This window comes from Balaenoptera acutorostrata, chromosome 4 (genome assembly GCF_949987535.1).
Source record: "Balaenoptera acutorostrata chromosome 4, mBalAcu1.1, whole genome shotgun sequence".
In the NCBI taxonomy this organism is placed as follows: domain Eukaryota; kingdom Metazoa; phylum Chordata; class Mammalia; order Artiodactyla; family Balaenopteridae; genus Balaenoptera; species Balaenoptera acutorostrata.
The window spans coordinates 136,303,987-136,331,042 of NC_080067.1; the positions used below are offsets into that span (position 1 = coordinate 136,303,987).

Consider the following 27,056-nt stretch of genomic DNA (forward strand, 5'->3'; position numbering starts at 1 on the left):
GCTGGAGAATAGCGAGAGAGGGAGACAAAGGCTTTGAGGCAAGGCTGGATTAATAGAAAACCCGACCAGGCAGGTCTGGAGGACATGCTAAGGATTTAGAATTGATCATAAGAAATTTGGAAGACGTGGGGTTTTCAGCAAGGGAGACATTGATATAGGGGAATAAATTGGAGAGGATCAAGAGGGGCTTGAGGGGGCTGAGGCTTTTGTTATTTGTATTATCATCATAATTAATAGCTAATATTTATGATTTGTTTGCTTTGGACCAGACACTGTGTTCAACCCTTTACCCTCATTTTCTTCATGTAAACCTCACAACAACCCAGTGAAGTGCTGCTGTTATCCTTGTTTTACAGGTGAGGAAAACAAGACCCAACCCAGCAAGGTTAAGCAGGTTGTCCAAGGCCATATAGTAAGTAAGTGGCAGAGCTGGGATTTGAACCCAGACAGCATATGATTCTAGACCCTGTTCTGTTAGCCAGTGGGCTTGTGTTTTCAGTGTATGAGGTCATGGTCCATTATTGGTTCTTGAAATTTGAGTGGATCACAACTGGAATTTTTTTTTAATAGAACAGAGTAGAAATTAGACTACTTTGCACTAGTAAGGATAAAATATTGATATATGAAACTTTGTGCCACTTTTCATTTTATGTAACTATATTTGTACATGTGTGAGCTTGTAAGACATTGCAAGAGGATAAACAGCGTTTGTCTAGGCAAGAGCCAGTGTGATGGCTTGGACTGGAGTTGTGGCGGTGTAGACGGAGACAAATGGGTCTCAGCTGTAAGAGGTCGAGGCACCAGGTCTCGGTAAGAGATTGGACACTGGGGTCTAGTGTGGGAGGTGTCAGCGATGAGTCCCAGGTTTCTGGTGGGAGCAAGATCAGTCCGCTTTAAGGGAGACTGACCCTTCTTAGAGGGGTCGTCCCGGGTGGCTTTTACTGCCTGATTCTCAGCTGCAGCTGATGGAACTTGGTGTTGGCATATGGCCCAAATCTGCAAGCTGACCATGAACTTAAGAGGTAACCCGTCACACAAAACGGCTCAACAGGGGGGTTGAGCCAAGAGTAAATTCTCTCTTGAATTTGAGGCGAGTAGTGAGCAAATTGGTGGCAGTGGGCCACACAAACACATGTGGGCTAACTGCAGCTCTAGAGTGAAGGTATAGGCATTGGTCTCTGTTTTATGTGAACACATCTCTCCATTTATTTAGGTGCTCCTCAGTGTCTTTCAATATAGTTTTTTTTAATTGAGGTAAAATTGGTATATAAACATTATATAACCTTGAGGTGTTTACCATTATAATTCCACATCTATGTACATTACAAAGTGCTTACCACCAAATCTCTAGTTACCATCCATCACCAGCCATACAGCTGACCACTTCATCTATTTTGCTCACCCCTAACCCTGTTCCCTTCTGGTAACCAGCAGTCTATTCTCTGTATATACAAATTTTATTTTGTTTTTGTTTGTTATGTTTTCTTTTAGACTCCATATATGAGTGGGATCATACAGTATTTATCTTTCTCCATCTGACTATTTACACTTAACATTATACCCTCAAGGTTCATTTGTATTGTTGCAAATGGCAAGATTTCATTTTTTATGGCCGAGTAGTATTCCATTGTATATATATACCACATCTTTATCCATTCATCCATTGATGGACATTTATGTTGTTTCCGTATGTTGGCTATTGTAAATAATGCTGCATTGAACATGGGGGTGTGTATATGTTTTCCAATTAGTGTTTTCATATTTTTTGGATAAATACCCAGAAGTGGAATGGTTGGATTATATGGTACTTCTATTCTTAATTTTCTGAGTAATTTCCCCACTGTTTTCCATAGTGGCTTCACCAATTTACATTACCACCAACAGAGTAGGAGGGTAAGATTTGTATAGTTTTAAGGGTTTGCAAGGCAGAGGATAGGAAAAAATAAGGAGGCTGGAGACTTGTGCAGAGACATAGCAAGGCATGTGGTCAGCTGTTGAATCGGGCTTGTCTGGGGAGGGTATACAGTTTCAGATAAAGTGGAGGGCAGTGGTCTGTGTGGTACCACACACACAAGATACATAATTTCTTTGAATGATGGTTCCTCCCCCCTACTCCTAACACTAATTCCTTGTGTTGATAGATGAAATATTAAGACCCATTGCTAAAGGGAATTTACTACCCTTTCCTATGGGCACAACCCAAAAGTCGAGTTAGTCCTAGGACATGATTTTGGAGTTGCTATGATTTCATGTGGTATGCTGAATCAGTAAATGATAGGTTGTGATTCCTTGACCTTCGGTAGAGTTTAACCACATAGTGAGAGATTTTACTGTAGTTGACTACTTCTGAGGAACCTAACATTTCAGCTATAATGAGCACCTTAAAAATAAACACATAAGTGGAATGCATGGACGCACTTCATGTGTTTGTTACTAAGACACCCTGTCTTTGAGGTGGAATTCACCCATGATTTGGGCCTGGTCTGTATGAACTTTAGTAGTTCTTACTTCTCCTTTCATTTCTGTTTGGAGTATAGCAACTGAAAACAGTAACATTTATTCAGTCACTGAACATTTGTGGACCTTCACGTTTCAGGCAGTGAATAAGGTGTCAGAAGAGCAAAAGTGAACGACACAGGGATGACCCGTGAGGAGCTTTTCAGCCTCCACTGTGGTGGGGTGTGTACACACACCTCGGGGTGCTCTCTGCTGGCCATTGGGGGCCGGAAGAAAATATTACAGCTTCTCTTTCAACCTCTTACGTTCAGCCTCTGTGTGTTTTATAACATATGTAATATATAAGAATGGTACACGTCTGAAATATATGGACAAACATACATATATTGGGGCTGCCCTTTTTTTTTTTTGCCAGTAGTATGTATGGATCAAAAAAAGTTTGGAGGCTACTGTATGTTATTATGTATTTTTTAAAATATACGTTTTTGATAACTTTCTCTTATGTTTTAGCATTTTGAGAAAACCAAGAGTTTCTGTGTGTGGTAAACCATGTTCTTAACGGTGGAGTAGTCCTATCTGTTGCCTACATTTTGTCGTGTCAAGTAAGGCTTGTTATGTGGAAAAGACTCATTACTAAGATCTGGCCTGACAGATTTGAGGCTTTCAATCAAGGGAAGTCCTTTTCTTCTTCATGTTGGAGGGACTTGGCCTTTCGTAGGACGTGCCCCTTGTTCTGAAGCACCAAGCCCTCCTACCTGCTGTCAGATGTTGGGGAATGGGGCATGGAGAACGGGGAGTGCCATGTGCTTCCTCCCCTGTTCAGTCCCAGCCCACAGTGTGACCTCAGGTGCTCTGTACACACGCCCATTAACGTCTTAAAGCAGCAGGATTGGGATGCCACCCAGAAATTTCTCGGCCGCCCTGTGTGCTCTTCGGAGCTGTTTTCTCCGTACAAGATGTCTCATTTTCAGAGAGCCCTGAAATCCTTGCTTCAAAAAGGCCTTCCCTCCCTCACCCTAAGAACATTTTTCCTAAAATTAGTTAGAAAAACTGCTTATCAAGAACCCATTTTAAATGAGGTAAAGTGAATAAATGCTTCCAGGCTCTCGAGAGGCTGTTGTTTTCAGTTGGGTTTTAGTGATGAGTATTTTAATCGTTATTTGCTAGTGTCACTTTAACAAACCTCTTTACCAAGGTTTTGTGTGAGTGACACCTGGCCTGTGTCTTGGCAGGATTAATGACCGTCAGAAGCATGCTCTCTCGGACCCTCCCGACGCCACCTGTGACGCAGAATGTCGCTGGGTGAGAACGCGGTGTTCGCCTACGAGTCGTCGGTGCACAGCGGCCACGTGCTGCGCAGCCTGGACGAGCAGCGCCGGAAGGACGTGCTGTGCGACGTGACGGTGCTGGTGGAGGGCCGGCCCTTCCGCGCCCACCGCGCCCTGCTGGCCGCCTGCAGCGCCTACTTCCGCTCCAGGCTCGCGGGCCAGGCCGACGCCGAGCTGCGCATCACTCTGCCCGAAGAGGTAGGAGAGGTCGTCCTGATTGCAGTTTAACTTAATTAAATCTCTCCTGGTTTATAAAGTTAAAAGAAGACCCAGTCTCCCCCGTCCTCAGGCCGAGGAGCAGTTCCCGGCTTGTGCCACAGCACATGGCTTTAACTTTCTTCATAGAGATGATGCCGTTTTACACGTAAAACGATTAACTTTGGATGTGCGTGAATGTTTGTTGAGCAGTTGAATAACTTGACCCCCTGTAATTTTGTTTGTTTGTTTGTTTGACTGTGCTGTGCTGCTTGTGGGATGTTAGTTCCCCTGCCAGGGAAAGAACCCAGGCCCTCGGCAGAGCACAGAGTCCTAACCACTGGACTGCCAGGGAGTTCCCAACCCATTGTTATTTTTAATGAAAGGACCCAGCCAGTGGATTACAGACATTCAGAGAGGTCGTGCTGGGAGAGGCCATACCGTGTGCTCTTCTCTCCCTTCGGACCTTTTCCTGTGACGGGAAACTGACAGGGATTAGGGTTCTCTAAAACATCCATTTCTCTAGGACCCGCCCTCATGGATATGGGTAGGGAGTGAGTTGCACGTGACAGCCTGCCTGTGATGTTTAGTTTTATTGTTTTCACTATGAGTCAGAGTTGTCAGGTCTATTAGTTTTTCAAGCAGCTGTTAGCTAAGGATTTTAGAATTTGGAGGAAACCAGAAGATTATGCATTCCAGCCTCCTCGTTTTGTCTACATGTGGCTGTTAGGTACTCTAGAAGTGTTCTTTCTCTCCCTTTCTTCTTGAGATTGTGGCTATGCGTTGGTAGAAGAAAGGTGATTTTGTGTCATACTTATAGAGCCTTGTTCTTACACACCTTTCGCCCACCAGCCTGTTGTGGAGCTCACGCACCTAGATATTTAAGTCCTTGTTACCATCCTGCCTCCAAGAGACCTCTCTCTGGGCAGGAGTGCTGGGTATACACTGACTCTTACAAGAGCTTGCTTGATTTCATTAGTAACTACAGCTAGAAGAATGCTGAGCCTTGCGGCATTGGGGCACACATTAGAAGTTGTTAAAAGGAATTAGGACAAAGTATGTAGAACTTCTCTGTGTACGACAGGTGTGTGTGGGCTGCTCTGTGATGACACTAAGTCTGCAGTTGAGCTTATCGCTGGCCGTGCGTACATACATGAGATTGTAGCTACAGTTTGGGGAATAAAAAGGTCAGTTCTGTGGCAGAGGTCAGAGCAAATAATATGATAACCAAGACAACGACAGGAAGGGCCAACTATAGGTTAGCCATTATTTTTTAAAAAGTAGCATCACGTATCATAATGGAGATATCCTTATTATGGTCTGTAGTTTCAAATTACTTACTATGACTTTCCAAGTAGAGAAAAATTTGATTCATGTGCATGGAAGGGAAGGTATATGCATGCATGTGTGTGTATATGCATTCGTTCCTTCTAATTTGAGTGTAAATCATAAATTTTCAAATATTTGAAGTGTTTCATCATAGTGGCAGATTGAAAAGGTCATTGTGTAACTGTCTTAAAAGCCTCTTTTGATTATTTTAACTTACTTGAAAATTTTTTAATTGAAATATTTATTGAGATAATTATAAATTCACATGTAGCTGTAAGACAATGCAGAGAGATCCCTTGTTGCACTTTGTCCAGTTTCTTCTAATAGTAACATTTTGCAAAATTATAGTACAATATCACAACCAGGATTCTGACAGTAATACAGTTCACCCATCTTATTCAGACCTCCCTGGTTTTACTTGTACTAAATTGTGTGTGTGTATGAAGTTCTATACAGTTTAATTTTCTGGGTGGGTCCATGTATCCACCACCACAGTCTGAACAGTTTCAGCACCCACCCAAGGACCCCTTGTGTTGCCCTCTTATAATCACACCCACTTCCTTCCTGCCCTCTGTCTGCACTCCCTTACCCCCTTGCTCCATTCCTAATCCCTGGCAACTACTAATCTGTCCTTTTCTAAAGTCTTGTCATTTCAAAAATGTTACATAAATGGAATCATAATAGTATGTGGCCTTTTGGGATTGGCCTTTTTCCGCTTAGCATAATTCCTTTGAGATTTATCACACTTGTATGCATCAGTAGTGTGTTCCTTTTTGCTGTATTCCATAGGGTGGCTGTACCAGTTTTTATTTAGCTATACGCCTATTGAAGGAAATCAGGCCGATTCCAGTTTTTGGCTGTTACAAATAAAGTTGCTGTGAGCACTTGTACAAACATGAGTTTTCATTTTTCTGACACAAAAGAACAGGAGTGCAGTTGCTGGGACGTAGGGTGGTTGCATGTTTAGTTTTTTAAGAAACTACCAAACTGGTTTTCAAAGTGGCTGCACCATTTTACATTCCCACCAGCAACACATGAGTGATCCAATTTCTCCACATCTTCACCAGTATTGTTGCTATTTTTTATTTTAGCCATGTAAAAGCTAATTAAGTACTCCCAGTTTAGCAGTATTTTAAGAAGATCACAAAAAATTATATATTGATCACTCTTATAGGAATTCAGTGTTTTAAAATTAATTTTGTATTTTGAGCCCAGAATGAGGCTTTCCCTGCCCTACAGTAGGTTTCATTTGCCCCTCACTTTGCAGAGGCAGGTTCAGTGTAAATGTGCAAGTTTCTGCTGAAAAGTTTTATTACCTAGAGTCCATGAGTCTTTGCTAAAACAGTACTGGGCACGAGTTTTAGACCTTCACTTCGATCATTTTTAAAATCTGAGTCTTTAAAAATTTTATTAGAAATTTTTGGCATGAAATAAAGATAATAATTAGCATTTACTGTGCATTCACCGTGGACCAGGACTACTTTAAGTGCCTTGGATATATTGTTTTCCATCCTTGAAAATTTCGCTTTTGTAGTTTATAGCAGTTGTAGTTTATAGTTGTTTGGATTATAGTGACCACATGGGGCTGGGATGGCAACAGACACCTGGCACTTGACTATGTGTTGCAAATTGTATCCATGTTGCTTTATTCCATAGATGATTTCTTTCAGCTATGTGGAAAATTGTGGTAATGTTTATGTATTTACCTCATATGAGTAAATCATACTCCATGGGTCATAAAGGGTGGAGTCTATAAAGTGAAGGGTGTGGTCCCAATGAACAAGATGTGAGAAGCATGCTTTTCAAGATTCCCTTAGCTTTACATTTCCTAGAAGAATATGTTTTCTTACCAAATTAAAATACCCGTTTTGTAAATATTGCAGAGAGGTTACTCTCTTGCCACCCTCCTACTTGTACTTATCTACTAGACAGCTTTCATGTGATGCATTTGTTTTTGTTTTGTATATTAACAGGTGACAGTTAAAGGATTTGAACCTTTAATTCAGTTTGCCTACACTGCTAAACTGATACTAAGTAAGGACAATGTGGATGAAGTGTACAAGTGTGTGGAATTTTTAGGTGTACCTGATATTGAGGAATCCTGCTTTCAGTTTCTCAAATACAAGTTTTTGGACTCCACTGCAGACCAGCAAGAATGTCCAAGAAAAAAATGCTTCTCATCACCCTGTCAGAAACCAGATTTTAAATTTTCACTTTTGGACCAGAGGGATTTAGAAATTGATGAGGTGGAAGAAATTTTGGAAAATAAAAATGTTCAGACTCCTCACTGTAAACTCCGTAGGTATCAAGGCAGTGCAAAAGTATCTCCTCCTCTACAAGACAGTGCCAGTCAAACATGTGAATCCATGTGCTTAGAAAAGGGTGCTGCTCTGGCTCTGCCATCTTTATGCCCCAAATACCGAAAATTCCAAAAAGCGTTTGGAACTGACAGAGTCCGTACTGTGGAATCCAGTGTCAAAGACATTCACACTTCTTCTGTTCAGCCAAATGAGACGTCCGAAAACGAGTGTCTAGGAGGAATCCAGGACTGTGCAGATTTGCAGGTGATTTTAAAATGTGAAGAAAGAAAATTAGCAATGGAACATGAAGAAACCAAGAAGAAAGATCCTGCTTCTCAGTGCCCATCAGGAAAAACAGAAGCGACTCCTTTTCCCCCCAGTTCTACAGATCCCCATGGGCTCTATTCTCTGTCTCTTTTACACACGTATGACCAGTATGGTGACTTGAATTTTGCTGGTATGCAAAACACGACAGTGTTAACAGAAAAGCCTTTGTCAGCTTCAGATGTTCGAGAAGAGAAAACTTTCAGTGAGAGTCAAGATTTGAAATCTGACTCTGGCCCCAGGGAAGATAGTAACCTCGCCTCGAGTGATCTGAGTAGCGTGGAACGAGAAGTGGCAGAACACCTAGCGAAAGGCTTCTGGAGTGACATTTGCAGCACGGACTCTCCTTGCCAAATGCAGTTATCACCTGCCGTGGCCAAAGATGGCTCAGAACAGATCTACTCCCAGAAACGGTCTGAATGTCCCTGGTTAGGTATCAGGATTAGTGACAGCCCAGAACCGGGTCAGAGGACTTTCACAACATTGAGTTCTGTCAACTGCCCTTTCATAAGTACTCTGAGTACCGAAGGCTGTTCTAGCAATTTGGAAATTGGAAACGATGACTACGTTTCAGAGCCCCAACAGGAACCTTGTCCCTACGCTTGTGTGATTAGCTTGGGAGACGACTCTGAGACGGATACCGAAGGAGACAGTGAACCCTGTTCAGCCAGAGAACAAGAATGTGAGGTGAGCGGAAAATGAGTGTGTTGTTAAGTCATTGTTTTACCACTGTTAATTGGGATTAATGTGTCAGCTCCTGTCGCATCACTGGGGATGTGAGCCGGCTCAGAGAGGGAGGAGGAAACCCATACACAGTTAATTATACAACCATATGATAAATACCAGGAGTGTGTGATGACGTTTGAAGGACTTCTGTGTTCATTTATTTCAAGTAGGTGTATTTATTTTGTTAACCAGGTTATGGATTCACACATTGGCTGTTTTAACTGTTTAAATCAAATGCCAGGTCCCGAGAGGAAAAAGAAAAATGACTCTATAGCATTATGTGATAACTTTTGGTTAAATACAGCATATATTCAGTCTTACTCATTGCCACGTGGATGTCTAGACGTGGGACTAGTCACTTGGCAATGACTTAGCAGTGACTGGTTGTAAGAATGTGGCTTCTGATCCAGAGTTTTCTTTCTTTCTTTCTTTCTTTTTTATCACCCCTCTTTTTTATTTGAGTACAGAACTAGTTAATAATTTTTAAATTAATTTTTGTTGTAGTATAGTTGATTTACAATGATGTGTTAATTTCTGTACAGCAAAGTGAATCAGTTATACGTATACATATATCCACTCTGTTTTAGATTCTTTTCCCATATAGGTCATTACAGAGTATTGAGTAGAGTTCCCTGTGCTATACAATAGGTTCTTATTAGTTATCTATTTTTTATATAGTAGTGTGTATATGTCAATCGCAGTCTTTCTCCCCCCACAGAGTTTTCTTTACACTATTTTCTCAGAGCTATGAATTTTTTTCTTATTTTCCCTTAGTTATTTCATCTATTAATTTAAAGAATGTCTTAATAATTTACCATGAATTACGTGTAGATGGTATGGTATTAATCATACTAAGCTTGATCTGTATACTTTGTGTACAAATGTTTGTATTTGATAGATGCTTTTTTGTAAAACATTACTATAGTTCCAGTAATAATAAGGGCATGTTAGTTCTTTATCATGTTCTTTGGTTTGATAGCTGTTGGATGACATAGTTTGAAAGAGGTTTTTTTTTTTCCCTTGGCTGTGGAAGGAGGTGATTGGTGGTTTAATTTAAGAAGTAATATGTATGCATGAGTTACATCTATAGATTTTTATATGATATTTACAAATCCAGTGTTTGAAACTGTGAAAAGAATGCTAAAAATAAAACTTTTAAGAAATTTTAGAGTATTTTGTGTAACTAATTTCTGTCAGCTTGAAAGACTAAGTTACCACAGAAACTGACCAATGTTTCATTTGTGTTTTTGATAATTAATACAATTAAACTGTCCCACAGTTTTGTTATGTTTTTAAATTATCTTCTTATTTTTTTCAAATTTAAGTATGTTGAAAATGACTTTAAAATATTCATAAGGTTTTTCTAACCATTTCTACATTGGCAAGTGAAATGAGTTATGTGAAACTGCCATTTTCCTGACAGAAAAATACATTTTCTGAAATGCTTTAGAAATTACTAGTGTTAATATACCAGTATTAAATCAGTGCTACACAGTAATATAAATCAAAGAATAAAATAGATTTTTTTTTTTGGTTTGGGTAAAAATACATTAAAAATACTTTAGAAAGAGCCTTAAAGATATCTATGGGTTATTATTATTATTTTTTTAAACGTTTCTTACAACACTTCTTAATTATTTATTTATTTATTTATTTATTTATTTATTTATTTTGCTGTGTTGGGTCTTCGTTTCTGTGCGAGGGCTTTCTCTAGTTGTGCCAAGCGGGGGCCTTTCCTCATCGTGGTGCGCGGGCCTCTCACTATCGCGGCCTCTCTTGCTGTGGAGCACAGGCTCCAGACGCGCAGGCTCAGTAATTGTGGCTCACGGGCCCAGTTGCTCCGTGGCATGTGGGATCTTCCCAGACCAGGGCTCGAACCCGTGTCCCCTGCATTGGCAGGCAGATTCTCAACCGCTGCGCCACCAGGGAAGCCCACTATGGGTTATTAACATGCCCTAGTAAAATAATTTAAATTCTGTTTTTTCATCTTAAATACATTAATATTTGTGTTGATAATGTTTGATTTGCTGAAAAAAATTTGCTTCTCAATTTGTTTGTCTTCTGAACCCTCTCTAAAATAGAATCGGAATATCAATTAAATGATCAGTCTTTAAAGGACTGTATAGAAATTGGAAATAGGGGTCTTTTTTTTTTTTTAATGTCTAAATGAAGTTCTCTGGAAAACATAGGTGCAATCTTTCTCTTCCTAGCTTTAAGTAGAAACTACAAAATACAGCAACTACTAACGTTTATTTCACCTTCTAGGTAAAACTGCCATTTAATGCACAACGAATAATTTCGCTCTCTCGAAATGATTTTCAATCCTTGTTGAAAATGCACAAGTTGACTCCAGAACAACTGGATTGCATCCATGATATTCGGAGAAGAAGTAAAAACAGAATTGCCGCACAGCGCTGTCGCAAGAGAAAACTTGATTGTATACAGAATCTTGAGTCAGAAATTGAGAAGCTGGTAAGTATGCAAGTTTCTTCTTATTCTAATTCCAACAATTCATTCTTTCTTTTTTTTTCAGACGGGAAATAGCTATTTCAATTCCTAAGTCAGATATAATGCTCAATTATACATTAATTTTAAAATTTACCAATTATCATTTTAAGAAAATTATATGACATTTTCAGAAAGCTTAGGAAATAAAAAACAATGAGTGTTTTCATAGACTATTTTACTTGAGTAAGTGGTCTACATATTTAGCATGATATACAACCATATGTAAGTTGAGGACTATTTCTGTGTGCTTTTAAAAAAATGATTTATAGATTAAGGCTAATTCTACTGTCTACCGAATTCTTGTGGTTGAGTAAGGGTTAAAGATATTAATAAAGCACTTTAATCTCTTTGTGTTGTGTTTGGTGTCTATAAAAGCTGATGTTCCAGTTGTTAGTTTTAATAACTAGTAACTTGTTTTGGTTGATACCAAAACAAACCAGCCAACTTGGATCTTTTGTCTAAGGGAAAGAATTCACATGCTGGTATAAATAGAAAATTTTAAGATCTAATGAGATCCTAAGTGAGAAGAATGCTTACTTTATTGAATCTTATTTTCTATTCCAGCATCAAAACACAAATTAACCCAAAAAGTAGATTAATTTCCACCCATGTTTTTCTACACCCTAGTGGTTGATAGAAGGAAACATTGTATGAAAAAAGATAACTGATAGTGCAGGCCAGCTAAAGCTAAAAATAAGGTTAGAGACATCAGGGAAAAAGTGCCTAGAAGTAGTAAAAACATTCATTGAATGTTCGGTTTTGGGTCTTTGTTAATTCGTGGTAAAAGTTTAAAATTGCGATTGTAGCAAATCTTTAAACATGAATGTTCCTAGCTATGAATAGTAAGTAAACAGCAGTAATTTAGAAAAAAGACACTGCATTTATATGCCTTCAGAAAAGTGGAAAAATAAAAATTTGTTATTTATATAGTATTGTGATACACTTTCGGCAAAAAGATGAAGATGTTTAACTGTATAAAAAGATGAAGCAAACTGTATAAGAAGATGGAAAAGAAACCATATGTTTTACACATAGAGGCATGAGAGATATTAAAAAACCTATATGATATTGCTGAATGATTAGAGTTAAGACCAAAGAAGAAAAGTGACAAATTCAGTAACATTTACCCAGTACTCTTAGGGTGTGTATCCGTCCATACCTGTAAGCACTAGTGTCCTTTCTTATTATCCAGCTTTGGATTAAACACTTACCTGCCTTTAGACAGAGTACAGCATTTTAGCCTTAGTTTTTATTCTGTACTGTAATACAGAGATGCTTTCTAGACTGTTGGGTTGTATAGTGCTATTTGAAATCAACGTTGAATAAACTTGCACTACTGGAGTACTACTATACCTGCTTCTTTTAGTTCTGTCTTCCCCCTCAGCTAGTGATGATTTTTAGCTGCCAGTAGAATTTATCTGGTTTTCTTCCTCCTAAAAACAAACAAAAATGAAAACAAAACAAAAAAACCCTTCGTATCGATTGAGTTTGTTTCATCAGTAACTTTATTTTAGACATGTACTATGCAAATATGTTGGAGAGTAACTATTACCCCTTAGAATTAGTCTATTTCATGACTCATAGGTCATATTTATATTTTTTCATTGCAGTCAGACGTTGGATTGCTGGACAGTTGATGTTTTTACTGAATTTCAGGTATCTAGGATGAAGAGGTCTTGCGACTTTCTTTGGACTTTCTGCTCCCTCTGCCTTTGCTTCAACAGAGAGCAGTGGGAGATGCAGTGGTTAAAAGTGTGGGATTCTGTGCCTGTCTGTGGCACTTTGTAACTCTGGGCAGGCCGTTCAATTTCTCTGTCCCTCAGGTTTCTCCTCTTTACGATGGGATAATACTAATTCTTACTTTATAGAGTGGTTATTCATTTTTGAAGATTAAATGAGTTAATACATCTAAGCACTTAGAAGAGTGCCTGGACATAGTAAGCACTCAATAAATATTACCTTTTTCTTCTTCTTATTGCTATACTATTATTTATCAATTTTCAGTTTTCTCTCCCTTAATTGCTCCTTTCCTAATGTCTCTGCCTAAACTGTAAATTCTGGGTTTGGACCTCACCTTTATATTGCCTCTCTCATTATAGAAAGGTTCCTTTCATATGGTCAGTGGAATAACTCTTGGTTAATTTCCAATAGAAGGGAATATTTGGTTTTCCTGCAGTTCTTATGAAATAAGAAACCAGAGTGGTTAGTACCCTATTTACCTATTGTATTAATTTGGACTGTTTGGTTGCAAGAGACAGAAACCATCTGAAACACGAATTACTGAATTTGTTGTAAGAATTTACGTGTGTCTCAATTAGAAGCCAAAGAATGGAGCCAGGCCTCGTAAATAGTGTAGAACAAGAAAGTAGACAATTGCCAAGAACCCAGAGAACCTTCTCTCTGGCTGTGTGTGCCACCAAGTGTGTACGGGAAGAGTGGCCACAGCGCAGCTCAGGAGTAGTTTCCCTCTCCTCCAGAGACCAGTCCAGGCAGAGACTACAGTTCTAGTCAGTTCTAAATTCTCAAGGAGTTAGCCTGTTGGCCTGTTTCGGGTTCGGGTGTCTTCTTCTGTGACTAGAGAGCAGGGACAAACAGCAGAAACAGAAAACGTGGCTGCCAAGAGCTCACATCTGGGCAGGTAGAGCAGACAGCCCGACAGGGGTCTCATTACCTAGATGTGCGCCAGGCTGAACTCGGTCTCTTTCCTCTTCTAGAATATCCCCAGGGGAGATACGGTAAATTTTTTTTTTTTTTTAATCTGAATGATTTACGTTGTGTTTCGGCTTCCTTGAATTCTGCTCCGTCCTTCATACTGCTCTTGGTTCTAGTGATTTATACAGGCAAACTCCAGTTGCAAATTATAAGAGGCATGTTATAAATTTCGGTCCTGCCGCAGATGTTTGTCTCAGATGAAAATAAGCAGAAAGTATGCTACTTCTTAGCTAATTAGAATTACAAGCTGGCTGGCCCTTTTCCAGAAGTAAAAGAGTTTGATGCTTAAGATACTTATTACATTAAGAAGTTTACTTAGAACTTAGACCCTGGTTTTTGGGTGATACTGTGGACCTTGTTGTCTTTTGTAGAGAGAGAAGTTACCCCCACGCGTCCATCACACGTTCCTGTTTAGTAGTATGGAGAGTTAAGAATATGGAGTGGGACAGATTTCTTTTTTTTTTTTATCGGGATGTCACTTTTTGGAAGCAGTAGACAAGCAGTGTTTCCCAGTCTTTATGGTCTGGGTGGAATTAGCAGACCTATTTAAGGGAAATTACATGTTTCATAATGAAACATCCATTTTAATATAGCCAATGATTGATTGAATTAAATATTAATAAATTCACAGTATGCCCATTTGGTATTAATATTCAGGTGAAGGGTCCCCTATTTTTGTAAGCTTTGGTCTTTGGCTATTGACTGTGAACTTTTTGTAGTTGGTCCTAAAAGTAATAGCCTAATAGACTGTGGATGGATCAGCACATGAAAAAAAGTACTTGATTACAATAAGAATAGGGATTCGAAAATAAATGTCTTTAGGGTGGGTCAGTAGGATAATTATCATGTGTAAAGGGTGCTTTTATAGTCTTTATGTGCTGGGAAAGCCAAAGGGAGACGTTAGTTCGAATTCAATAAATTAATGAGTTGTATTTCTCAACAAGAAGTTCTGTCAGAGTCAAACAAAACCTTTGAAGAAAAGGAAAGGTGTGTATTTATTTGGTTGATAAATCGATGGCATTGACTTTTAATGTTTATTTTAAATTTGATAATATGTTAGAGGTTAGGCATTAATTCAGTATTGCTTTGACTATAAGAATTGAATATGCATAATCTATAAACCAAAAACATAACTTTTCTTTTTACCAATAAATATAAGATCTTGAAACAAAGTTCAGGAATCATTCAACTTCTGTTATGTGTTTGACTTACAAGTCTCTTGTCTCTATAGGATTCTTTACAAGGTCCATGTTTATTCTTTTCTGTAAGATTAATTCAGAAGTTAGAAAATGTGTGTCTCTGATACCATTTTGTCCTGAAACAAAGGTAACCTTGAAATGAAACTTGCTTTTTAAAGAAAAAAAATTAAATTACCAAAATGTAATTTCTCTTAGAAGATATCAAATATTGATTGATATCAACTTATAAGTGATTAGAAATCACAATATTCACAAAGCTCTGTAACTCAGGGTTGAGGTGTTCACACACCATTTTGTTTCATTGCCCTTGTCCATTATGATGGTGTAGGAGTAAAATGACCTCATCTGTCTTTAGTGTTTTGAATTTTGTTGTGAAGATTGTATTATTTTATTAAAAATAAACCTTTTCTAGTCACATTTTACTGGCTGCTCTAGTCACGTGTGCACTGTTGTCTCCAAACCCTCCCATGGGTTTCTGGAACCTGCCCTCTTGCCACTCTGTGAGGCCCTTTAGCAGCCTGTCTTGAAATGTGGTCTGTTTACCATTGGCATCAGAGTTACCCGGGGGTGCCTCCTCAAAATGCACCTGCCTTAGCTCCCTCCCAGACCTGTGGGAGGGGCCCAGGAACATGCATTTTATAAAAGTTTCCCGGGTAAATATTTATTATGCACATTAAATTTTGAGAACCTACTGCACTGGCACGCAAAAGTCAGTTGGAGGCTTTGGAGTCAAACAGCTGGAAACTCTGCCTGGCCACTGGTAGCTTTGTGGCCTGGAGAAATAACTTCACCTCCAATACCGAATTCCCTCATTGATAACATGGAGGTAAGGATAGTACCTCCCTCAGGTGTGGTGCGAGGATCTGATACCTTCAAGGATGGAAAGCTCTTTGTACTGCCCAGCATGTGTTCAGGGCTCCAGAAATAGTAGTAGTTGTGTTTTCTGTAAGCATCTGCTGATCACTCCATATTAAATGTACTGGGTACCAGGAAATCAAAGATCAATGAGACATAGTCCTTGTCAGTAAAATGCTTGTCGTGTCATAGGGAGCCAGGTTCACGTGTTTTCATTTTTTTCTTGAGATTCACTTTCCTCCTCCCCATTCTAAAAATTTCAAGCTTTCAGAAAAGTTAAATGAATGGCACAATCAGCAACCATATACTCCCTGGGTAGATTCAACAGTTACTGACATTTTGCCACCTTTGCTGTCTCCTTGTTTCTGTGGGTCTTAGTCTCTGTCTCTCTGGCCAGGTATGTGTCCCCCTGCTCCGCTTGGTTGGTCTATGGGTCTTTCTCTCTCTCTCTGTCCCTCTTAGTCAGTTTTGGACTCTTTCTAACCGCAGTTGGGTGATCTTGGTCTCAGCATCTTTCTGTCTCTATTGCTCTACTTTTATTTTCTGAACCATTTGAAACCTACCGCATTATGACATTTTACCCGTAAATGCTTAAACATGAATCTTCTAGAAATAAACATTTTTATATATCTTTATCACATATATTTACCAATATCTTTGTCACACCTGAGAAAATTCATAAATCTTAAATAATATATATAGTTCCTATTCAGATTACCCTAATTGTTCCCCAAACATACTTCATCTATATGCTTTTTTTTTCCTTTTCAACCTAGGATCCTATCCTCACATGATGCGTTTGGTTCTGTCTTTTTAGTCTCTTCATCTAGAACAAATACTCCTTCTCGCCCCCTCCTTTATTTTTTTAATGACAGTAACTTTTTGAAGAGTCTACGCCAGTGTTCTCATAAAGTTTCCCACTCTTAAAGTTTGTCTGATTGTTTCCCCTTGGTTTTATTTAACACTTTCCTTCACTCCTTGTATTTCACGTAAACTGTGGAAGTGTGAGTTCTTAGGTTGAGATTAAGCGTTCATCCTTGTGTCCTTCATACTGTGTCACGTGGGGAGGCACAATGTCAGGGTGTCCCACCTGAGTGCATGGGAATTGCCAGATCATTTCCAAAATTTTTTTTTTTTGCCTTTGTAATTGTTTAGTAACCTGTAGAGTATTTATTAGGCACTTTATGAATATCCAGTTCCCCAACACTCCTGTGTCCTTTGGTTTTAAGCATACTTTGATGGCCTTTACAATGGGGGTTGCAAAATCATGATTTTTCTAATTCTGTCATTCCACTTACATTTATTGGTATTCCTCTATAAAAAGAACTTTCCTTCCCTCCTGTTTCCCTTCCTCCCACCACACCTCTTTAGTATCACTGTGGACTCATGGATTAATTTTTTTCAAATTTAATTTCTTAGAACCCATAGTAGTCATCGATCTTCTTGATGTTGACATTTTTTCAGACTTTCCCGGGGAGAGCCAGCCTCCTCTGCCAGGTGCTGTGTGCTTTTGACATGACCCCATTAGTGCTTCTGTGCCATTTAGAACAGCATGTCATAGGCTCACCTTGTACCTCTCTTGTTTGAACATTTGGGAATCACCCCTTTCTCTAAAAATCCCTGGTTTCTTATAGCAGGTATTAGACTGTAGAAAGCATGCTTGCTGCTGGAGTGTTGCTTCTTCTGGGAAATGTGTGTGTGTGTGTGTGTGTGCGCGTATGTAAAATCATGAGTGCATTCAGGATGTATATTATGCTTCAGTAAATAAAAGTATGTTAGAAATCATGAATTCATGCAGATATTTCTAGTCAAAATTTAGTAGTTTAGAACTTTTGTCTTTTTGCTTCGATTATATGTGTATATATATATATATTTTTTTTTTTTTAAATAGCTACTTTATTTATTTATTTTTTGCTGTGTCGGGTCTTCGTTTCGTGCGAGGGCTTGCTCCAGTTGCGGCAAGCGGGGGCCACTCTTCATCGCGGTGCGTGGGCCTCTCACTATCGCGGCCCCTCCCGTTGCGGGGCACAGGCTCCAGACGCGCAGGCTCAGCAGTTGTGGCTCACGGGCCCAGTTGCTCCGTGGCATGTGGGATCTTCCCAGACCAGGGCTTGAACCCGTGTCCCCTGCATTAGCAGGCAGATTCTCAACCACTGTGCCACCAGGGAAGCCCCTGTATATATATATTTAAAAAAATATATTTATTTATTTATTTTTGGCTGCATTGGGTCTTCATTGCCGCACGAGGTCTTTCTCTAGTTGCGGTGCGTGGGCTTCTCATTTCAGTGGCTTCTCTTGTTGTGGAGCACGGGCTCTAGGCATGCGGGCTTCAGTAGTTGTGGCACGCAGGCTCAGTAGTTGTGGCTCGCGGGCTCTAGAGCGCAGGCTCAGTAGTTGTGGCACATGGGCTTAGTTGCTCCGCGGCGTGTGGGATCTTCACGGACCAGGGCTCGAACCTGTGTCCCCTGCATTGGCAGGCGGATTCTTAACCACTGCACCACCAGGGCAGTCCCTGTATTTATATTTTATCTCTTTTCATTATAGGGAAAATCTTGGCTTCCAATTATATTAATATATTTACTATTTGATAAATACATACATTAAAATATATGTCATAAAATTATAATGTCAATATTACTATCAATAATAAAGAGATTGAGTAAAATTTAAAATTTCTTTGCTTTTTCTTTGCCCTTAAATATATATCATAGTACTGAAGTTTAAAATTTAAAAATTATTCAAAGTAGTTCTTTATGTTAGCAATTTGATATACAATTAATTTGTTTCTATTTCTGTTTCTAGGATTTACTCTTCACATTTTTTAAGTTTAATTTTTGAATATGTAAAACATCTGTATGGTTTAAAAGTTAAAACTATATTTTAAAAAAGCTACTCCAAAGTCTTGATCCCATTTTCTCCCTATACCCTATTCATAGCTATTTCCTGTAGGTAACTATTATCATTAATCTCTAGATTTTTTCCCTTGTGTTTCTTTTCTAAAAACAGGTTAATGTTTTGTATGTATTTTTATTACCCTTTCTGCTACAGAGAAGTATTCTATATATACCATTCTGTATTCTGTTTTCGCTCAAGAAGTGATTTCCAGGACATATTTTTCTTAGTTCACAGTGGTTGTCATTCTGCTTTATAGCTCCATAGTACTCAGTTGTGGCTGTCTGTAGCACACACAGTTAATCCAAACCAGTTTCTTATTAGTGGACATTTGGGATGCCATAGTTAAGAACTTTGAACATTGTTTTCTCTAATGTTTGAGAAGATGTGTCTTCAGGATAGATTCCTAGAAGTAGGATTGTTGGATCAAGAGTAAATACATATGTAATTTTGTTAGATATTATTGAATTCCCTTCAGTAGCGGTTATGGCATTTTGCTTTCCCACCAGCAGTAATGTGTGTGTCTGTCTGCCCACAACCTCAGCGGAGAGTTTGTTGTCAGCTTTTGTTTTTTTCCCAATCTGATTGTGAGAATTGATATCTCACGGTAGCTTTTATTTTTCTCTCTCTTATGAGTGAAACTGAGCACTTGTATTCATATTTTTAAGGCTCATTTTTATATTTCTATGAACTGTCTATTCAGAGGTTTTGCATCATAAGGGACTATTAGTCACCATTTTCTAGCAGTGAGTACCCTTTAATCTAAAGTAAATTGTCACTGTCACCTGGCTCTTTTGGTGCCAAATTCTTCCACTCCTTATCTTTACTGGGTGAGTTATATTTTGATTTTTTTTAAACTTCTTATATTGAATGAATATTGTACACTAGCTGTTGAAAATGTGGATTTGGATGTAAATTTGTTTTCTTCCCATAAAATGCAGAATAATACCAGGATTCATTTTTAAAAAATAGATCTGTGATTAAAGCCATAGCACTTCACACTATGAGTTATAGAGTTACATTATAAGAAAATTAAAGTATATTGTAGAAATAGGTAGCAGGACACTGGTAGTATGTTTGGGAAGTATCTTTAATAATGATATCATGAAGTTCTTAAGTTGAATTGCTTTAGTTAAACTGAGTGCTATTGAAGTAAATTTGTGTTTTAAAATGAGAGTGGAATGGAAAAATCAGCTAACTGTCTGGAAACTTACCCATGTAGGAGTTAGCTTAAAGTATAGAGGAACAGAAAGGGAACATTTAATTTCTAGAAATAATCATCGTAGAGTTTCAGGGTTGTACCTATTGGTTTTAATTGTTGTAAAGAAGCAAGCCGTCTTGTATGGGACATACTTATAGTCCTGTCATCCTTTATTTAGTGAGGTAGTAGTGAGAATATTTAAGGTTGTATTGATATTTATCAAAAGATATGGAAGTTATAAAATATTTGTCATCTTCATAGTATCTGTAGGTCAAGTAGTAGTTCTAATTTCTGGGAGGAAGGTCAAATATTCGTTATTTTCCTTAACTATATTTAATTTAAAAAACCAGCGAACAGTTGAAATTTTGTCTGTTGTTATTTAGAACAGAGATTTATCTTAACTTTGATAGAGGAGTCAATGGCTGATATTGTTATGACTAAGTAAAAAGGTTTCTTATTTTCTTCTGGAAGCTTTGTTTCCATCCTCATTTGGATTGGCTTCTGAAGGGCCATAAAGAGAAGTGGGTGCTGATTGCTTTCTTTCTCTGGTCAGGTGGTAGGCACTGTTCTCTCCCTGTAGGCACCAGCAGACTCGTTTTATCAGAAGGCTACAACTGACAAACCTTCTGTAAGAAAAAATGTACTTCCTGAACATTGATCTTGCTTTTAATTATTTTATATATATATATATATATTTATTTATTCTTGGCGTCTACCTATTTTTTCAAACCACAACAAATTGGAGAATACCTTGCAATATAAAAATTTAGTGTTTTGTATTCATTGCAGATTTTCTCAAAATATTAGATGGCCTTGAAATATTTAAAAACTAACTACCAATAGTTGGAGTCACACACAGTTTTGTAGAAAAACTTTTACATAAAACCGCAACAGTACTTTTGTGCAAGCCTTTTAGCCATTTTTGTCCCAGAAAAGCATCTATTTAAAGGTTGGCCGTTGTGGATGATTACTATGAAATAACCTGTCTAAATGTTAACTGGCAACATTTAACAGCTCAGCTCTCTTGAAGCTGCCAATGAGCAGGAGGCCAAGAGAGTTGTCATAAATTTCACAAGAGAACTCTTTGACCCTCTATCAATATTTATTTACTCTTACCCTATAAACAGCTTGATTATTTGGTTTTCTAGCTCATACTAGATTAGGAGCAATGCAGTGGTAGAGTAGGAAGGATGAGGTGGGGCAATGATAGAAAAAAGACACACCGTCAGCAGCAGCTAGTGATGGCGGACAGAAAGGCCGGAACCAGGAAAACTTGAACAGGGTTCCATGGTAGACTTTCCTGTAGGGATAAACATTTAAATGAAAATAATAACAGCACCAGTAGTAATGATAATTAACAAACACAAGTCCCCCTCCCCTTCTCCCTTCTTCACACTTTAGTAACTCACCCACTAGCTTTCTGACTCTGGGCATATTAAACTCTGAATCCCATCTGTAAAATGGGTTTGATATTACTGAAATCAACAGAGTCATCGTGAGGATTACGTAGCTGAGGTTACATATTTCAAAACATTTAGCACAATATCTGGCACAAAGTAAATGCCCAACTGATGTCAGTCATGACTAGAATCTTGCAGGAGTTCTGATCACTGTGCTTGTACTTTTTTTTTGGTTGCATTCCATCCAAAAAGTTCACGCTCATTTACTTGCAATCCACAAATCCAAAAAGCTCTGAAAATCATGTAAGTTCGTCACAAACTATTTTGGCCACAAAACTGACACAAGCTGACAGGGTAGGTAGAGTCTTTATTTAACCTACTTTGCACATGGATACTTTCATGTGTTTTATTTAGAAATGTGAAGACGTTTGATAGTGGGGTGCTACCTCAGACCCTGCTGGAGGAATTATGTGTGCATCTGTATTTTCTTTCTAAAATCTGAAAAATTCTGAATCCCAAGATACATGTAGGCCTAAGAGTTTGGGATGGGGGCTTATGGACCTGAGGTATTAAATATATTTTTGAATTGAATTGACAGGAAAAATTCCACATGACCTTATATAATGAGAAGACACTGTGGGTATGAATGTTTGCTCACCTTAGGAATGTTGATTGAGCTCATAAACACAATTCACTGTATTCTCTTTCTCACCCTCACAGCAAAACGAAAAGGAGAGCTTGTTGAAGGAAAGGGATCACATTTTGTCCACTCTGGGCGAGACAAAGCAGAACCTAACTGGACTTTGCCAGCAAGTCTGTAAAGAAGCAGCTCTAAGTCAAGAACAAATACAGATACTCGCCAAGTACTCGGCCTCCGATTGCCCACTTTCCTTTTTAATTTCTGAGAAAGGAAAGAGTACTGCTGATGGTGAGCTCACGTTACCATCGATTTTGAGTTTGCGTGAAGGGCCTGCAGCTGGGCCGCCTGCTGGGGAGCAGAGCCCTCGCTATCCCAGTGCCGAGGGTGGTGAGGCGGGTGGTGCCTGGGGCCCGGAGTCCCGGGCAGCTGCCAGCGCCCCCTCGGAGCAGGCCGGGCCCGGGGAGCAGTGTCGCCAGAGTGGTGGCATCTCGGATTTCTGTCAGCAGATGACCGACAAATGTACTACTGATGAGTAAACTTGCTTCCACTTCCTTCAGACCGTCTCATTTTCTACTGAAGTTCTGACATGGTCTTGAAAGCCTGACATAGCCGTAGCCATCTGTCTCTTAACAATATCGTTTTTCTCCCCTTGTAGTTTGCCGTTAAGGGAATTCCTCTGAAGTCAACCCTTGACTTTTCCTTGATTTCCACAGGAAATGCAGAAATGACTTGTCTCCTGGATACCGAAAAATCATATGTGGAAATGTAGTAAGGCTTTGAAAACTCACATGTTTTAAAGAATAATAACTATTAGTAATGACTCTTCCCAGTATTAAAAGTGAATAAGAAAATGAAAACTGTAGCATATCAAACAACATTTAAACACCTTGAAACGTCGGCAGATAGTTCTTACTATCAAGAAGTAGCCTGCAAAAGTTTAATAATCTGACCTTCTTACAACATACTGGTTTAAAAGAAAATTTCTCCCCAAGTATGCTGATAGGGTTCAGTTCTACTGAGAAGTAGGGTGTCAGCTCCTTGGGAATATTGGTGTAGAACTGCAGTGTGAAAACATGATGTAATCGTCTTGCCTGAATCCTGGCACTTTGCTCTTCAGCTCCTGGTAAAACCGGGGATTGGCTGGCCTGCACTGTGAGTCCTGAATAGTTAGGAAGCGGGCAAGCGGCGGGCTAAGGCAGAGGCTTCTGCTCCTCCTCCGTGTCGACGCTCAAAGAGTTCTGGCTGCGTCAGCGGTAGATAAGCGTCATTTCCCTCTTTTCTTTTTTCTCTTCAGTCTCTTCCACATCTGAGTCCATCATGATCTTTCTGTTTCCTGACGTTCTTGTCACTTTGGAAGAAGAAATGAGACTCAGGATACAGTGGCATGAGCTCACGTGTTGGGAACATTGTCTTAGCCTCCCTAGAATCTTGGAGAGCTCCCCAGATACAAGGCTGTCGGCCTGCCCACCATAAGTCACCCATGCAAGGAAACCAGATATCGTGGGGTAAGAAGATGGCCTACATTGATCAGGAGTGGCAGTTCATTTTCCATCCTATTTTTTGAAGCCCTGTGGTTTCTTTGTAAAAAGCATTATGGTAGATAAAAATGTATCTGCAACAGCCGTGCAGGTTTGTGAAATAGGATGAAACTTGATCTTGTTCCATGGTGGGTTTGAATTTGGAAGCCAGATTTAATCTTGTTCTCTTCCCCAAATCTAGTATATAAGGGCACACAAATCATTTTGGACTTGGGCATTTTAAAATCAGTCTTTGTGTTTATTCAATCCTGTTTTACAATAGTGTTTTCATAATCTGAGCCCCTACCCCATAACATTTTACTGTGGTTCTTAGCCATTCTGCTGTTGTTAGGCTTGTTTGGGAGTCAAATGAAAGCTATGGACCTCTCAATGACGAAAACAAAATTTCATATTCACAGTCACAGAAACATTTGCAGAATCCAGTTTGAAAGGGTACAGAGAGTGATTTTTAGTGTTTGGATTAGAAAGTACTTCATTTCACCAAGATGAGACACCTGAGAGGAGACTTTTGTAGATTGCATCCTGAGTCTAGTGAAGGGCTTGTGTAGCTGATGTGGGAGACGGCCATGTGCCGTGTAGGAATGGGTCGCAAGCCAGTAGGCCTCTGCTGTGAGGGGATGTGGGGACCAGACTTCATATTTCAGAGCAATTTGTCAAATGTTACCCTTTTTCATGGGGGCGGGTGGCGTTGAGAAGATACTGCTAGTATCTTCATTGGTTTGTGTGTTATCTCTGTTATCAGCTTAGTTGTAAGAGAAAACTGGTTGGGCTTGTTTATTTTCTAGAGGCTTTTATAAGTACACTCAGTTTGTCAGGGAGAATGATAATTCAATGGTAATGTATCCCGTACTACAAAAGAATGATATGTGTACGTGTTTGTGTGTATATATATATATATACCCCCATGTAGCTATTTCTTTGATACTTGTAATTTTAAATTTTAACTTCAAAATATACAATAATATAAAACCTTTTCTGGTTTACAAAATGCAAAATCTTATACAAGCCAATGGACTCCTTGATTTCCTACCTCAGTGTACACTCAACTGTTTGTCACATCAGTTTGTGTATGTGCAAATGTCAATCTTTTGCTTTAATTGCTACTGTAAATAACTGCTTTGAAAGATTACTTTCTATTTTATGATAAACCTAGTTGTCTCCAGCGTTTAAATACGATCTTTAAGGCACTTGGTTTAAATTTCTCTCTACATATAAACAGTTTAGCATTAAGGGTTTATTTTAATGATATTCTGATTATTGGCCAAGTGTAATGTTTCGTAAAATATAGCATTACTTGTAATAGCCAGCATGTAATACAAGTAACTACACTACCTCATACCTATATGATTTTCAAGTTGTAATCCAGAGGGACAGATAGATAAAAAATTTTTTTATCTTTGTTTTTTGGCCATAAAGTGGGGAAGTTTTTATATATTGCATAGCATTACACATTTATGCCTATTTTAACATTAACTTCTAAAGAAGTTTTTCTAAGAAAATTTGTTTTAAGTTGATTCTTTTTTTTTTTTTTTTGAGGCTGCCGAAGACAAATGACAGGATTATGTGTATACAGTGTATATCTTTTCCTTCATGCAGAATTTTGGCAAGGTGTTTTTCAGTTTGTATATTGCATATTTACATGATCATTGTTCCTTATTTTATGAGTTAGCCTTCTCACTGCTTGATGATTTTTAAAAAGCTGTTAGGTCTAACTTGATAAAATAACCATACCTTAAAATTTTTTTTATTATTTGAATCCTGCAGCTATAGCAAATAATTTGTCATTAAATTGTTAAATTCAAAACAAATATGGATATAAATCTAAGTTCTCCGTCTGTACATTTTATAACATAATTTACTGCAGCTTAATGCTTAACTAATTTAAAATAAGGAATCAAATATATTTGGTGCAGTAGACGATACAGGTTGCATGTGGACACTCAGCCACATTAACAACTTGGAAAAAAATCAAAAAATGGCAATGTTATAATGAATTCTCAGGTGAACTTTTTTCAGTTATGAAACATCTATTTTGAATTTGTAAATATTTTAACTGTTTTATTAAGGCATGTAATAAACTATTCTTTGAAACTTGTTGGGCAGAATGAAATTTTAAAGCCGTAATGGTAAAGATGGCATACTGATTGTAAAATAAACAGAAATAATAACGGCTATTGATTTTTTTGTATCTTTCATAATATAATTTTCTAACAATGCAATAAAACCACTAAATTAATATATCCATATCTGTTAAGATCATGTTTCATTAAAAGTGAACTTTCATAGTATTTAATTGACATTTTCTTCCTAATGTGCTTATCCAAATGTAGCAAAGCTAGAAATGTTAGATGTTGGTAATAAAATGACAGTTCAATAAAATTCTCTAAAATTGCTTCTGATTGACTAGAGTTGTACATTCCATTTCCATTTTTTCATCTCTCATATGAGTTTACTAATTTTGGTCTTTTGATCAATAAACAGTATGACTCTGGCATTTGTATGAGAGAGTCTTTCATTAGTTGATTATCATGCCTGAAAAGAAAGTTCCCAGCAGTCGGGTGTTCAAGGAAGCACAGATTTTAGCCTTGCTTCTGATTTAATTTTAGTCTTTGGCTAGAGCTGTAGGGTTTTTTAAGGGGTAGTATCTCTTTCAGTCCTCAGTTTTAAAAAATTTATCTGTAGAGTCAATTCTACCATGTTACATTCAACTTCTAACCAGGCCCTTGTAATCAAGCTTCGAGCAGCTGCCCAGAGCTATCTGCATTCAGATCAGGGTCTTCTGATCCAATAATTGTGAGTCTCAACTGGGGGTGATATTGCATCCTGTGTGGAGGCTTAATTTTGGCTTTATGCATTGATCGTTTCTGGGGGAGAGCCTTAACCATTGCATAACGCCTTCATTTACATTTCCCCTTCCAGTGGTATTTCTGGCACCCAGGACGGATTGAGTGAGGGCTCCCTCTAGGGGCTCCAGGGCCGCACTCCTGTGTGAACAAGCATTTTCAGGCCTGAGCCTCAGTGATGTGGAGGCTGCCCCTTGCAAAGCAATGTTCAGACCTAAGAAAGTCGCCTCCCAGGGATATTTTTTCCTTTACGTGGACTTAAGCGATCCAGAGGCAACTGAAGACAAGCCACGTCGATCCAAAGCTGGTCCCTCTGCGTTCCCTCCTTGGGCCTGCATGCAGAATGGAATTTGGGTCAGTAAGTGCAGTGTTGGTGACACTGGCCTGGCACTACCAGTTAAAAGCTAGAACCTTACCAGTACTCTCTAGGGCACTGGGACCCAGATGCCTTGAAAAAAGCAGGAAAGCAACACATATTCTTCCCAGTTCTGCCTAACAGCGCTGTGAGGTCCTTTTTCCTGGAAACTCAGCAGTGGTGCCTTGAGGCTACCTGCCTGGGCTGAAGGCTGGCTGCTGCTGGGCTTTTGCTTGTAAGGCTGCAGTGCTGCT

The 27,056-nt window shown here is 38.7% G+C and overlaps 1 protein-coding gene across 6 annotated transcripts in view; it reads left to right on the forward strand.

Annotated features, from left to right (window-relative positions):
* The window catches only part of BACH1 (BTB domain and CNC homolog 1), a 46,362-nt gene extending 20,366 nt beyond the window's left edge, over positions 1–25,996 (forward strand). For 2 of the 6 annotated variants that reach the window (XM_057545344.1, XM_057545345.1), the window contains exons 2-6: positions 357–412; positions 3,690–3,983; positions 7,283–8,620; positions 10,925–11,131; positions 22,147–25,996. In XM_057545344.1, the coding sequence (XP_057401327.1) occupies positions 3,750–3,983; positions 7,283–8,620; positions 10,925–11,131; positions 22,147–22,602 (2,235 nt within the window). In that variant the 5' untranslated portion in view covers positions 357–412; positions 3,690–3,749 and the 3' untranslated portion in view covers positions 22,603–25,996. Of the gene's footprint in view, positions 1–356; positions 417–3,689; positions 3,984–7,282; positions 8,621–10,924; positions 11,132–22,146 lie in introns of all 6 variants that reach the window. The other 4 variants (XM_057545343.1, XM_057545342.1, XM_057545346.1 and 1 more) reach the window with 3 other exon arrangements.
* Positions 25,997–27,056: the final 1,060 nt, after the last annotated feature.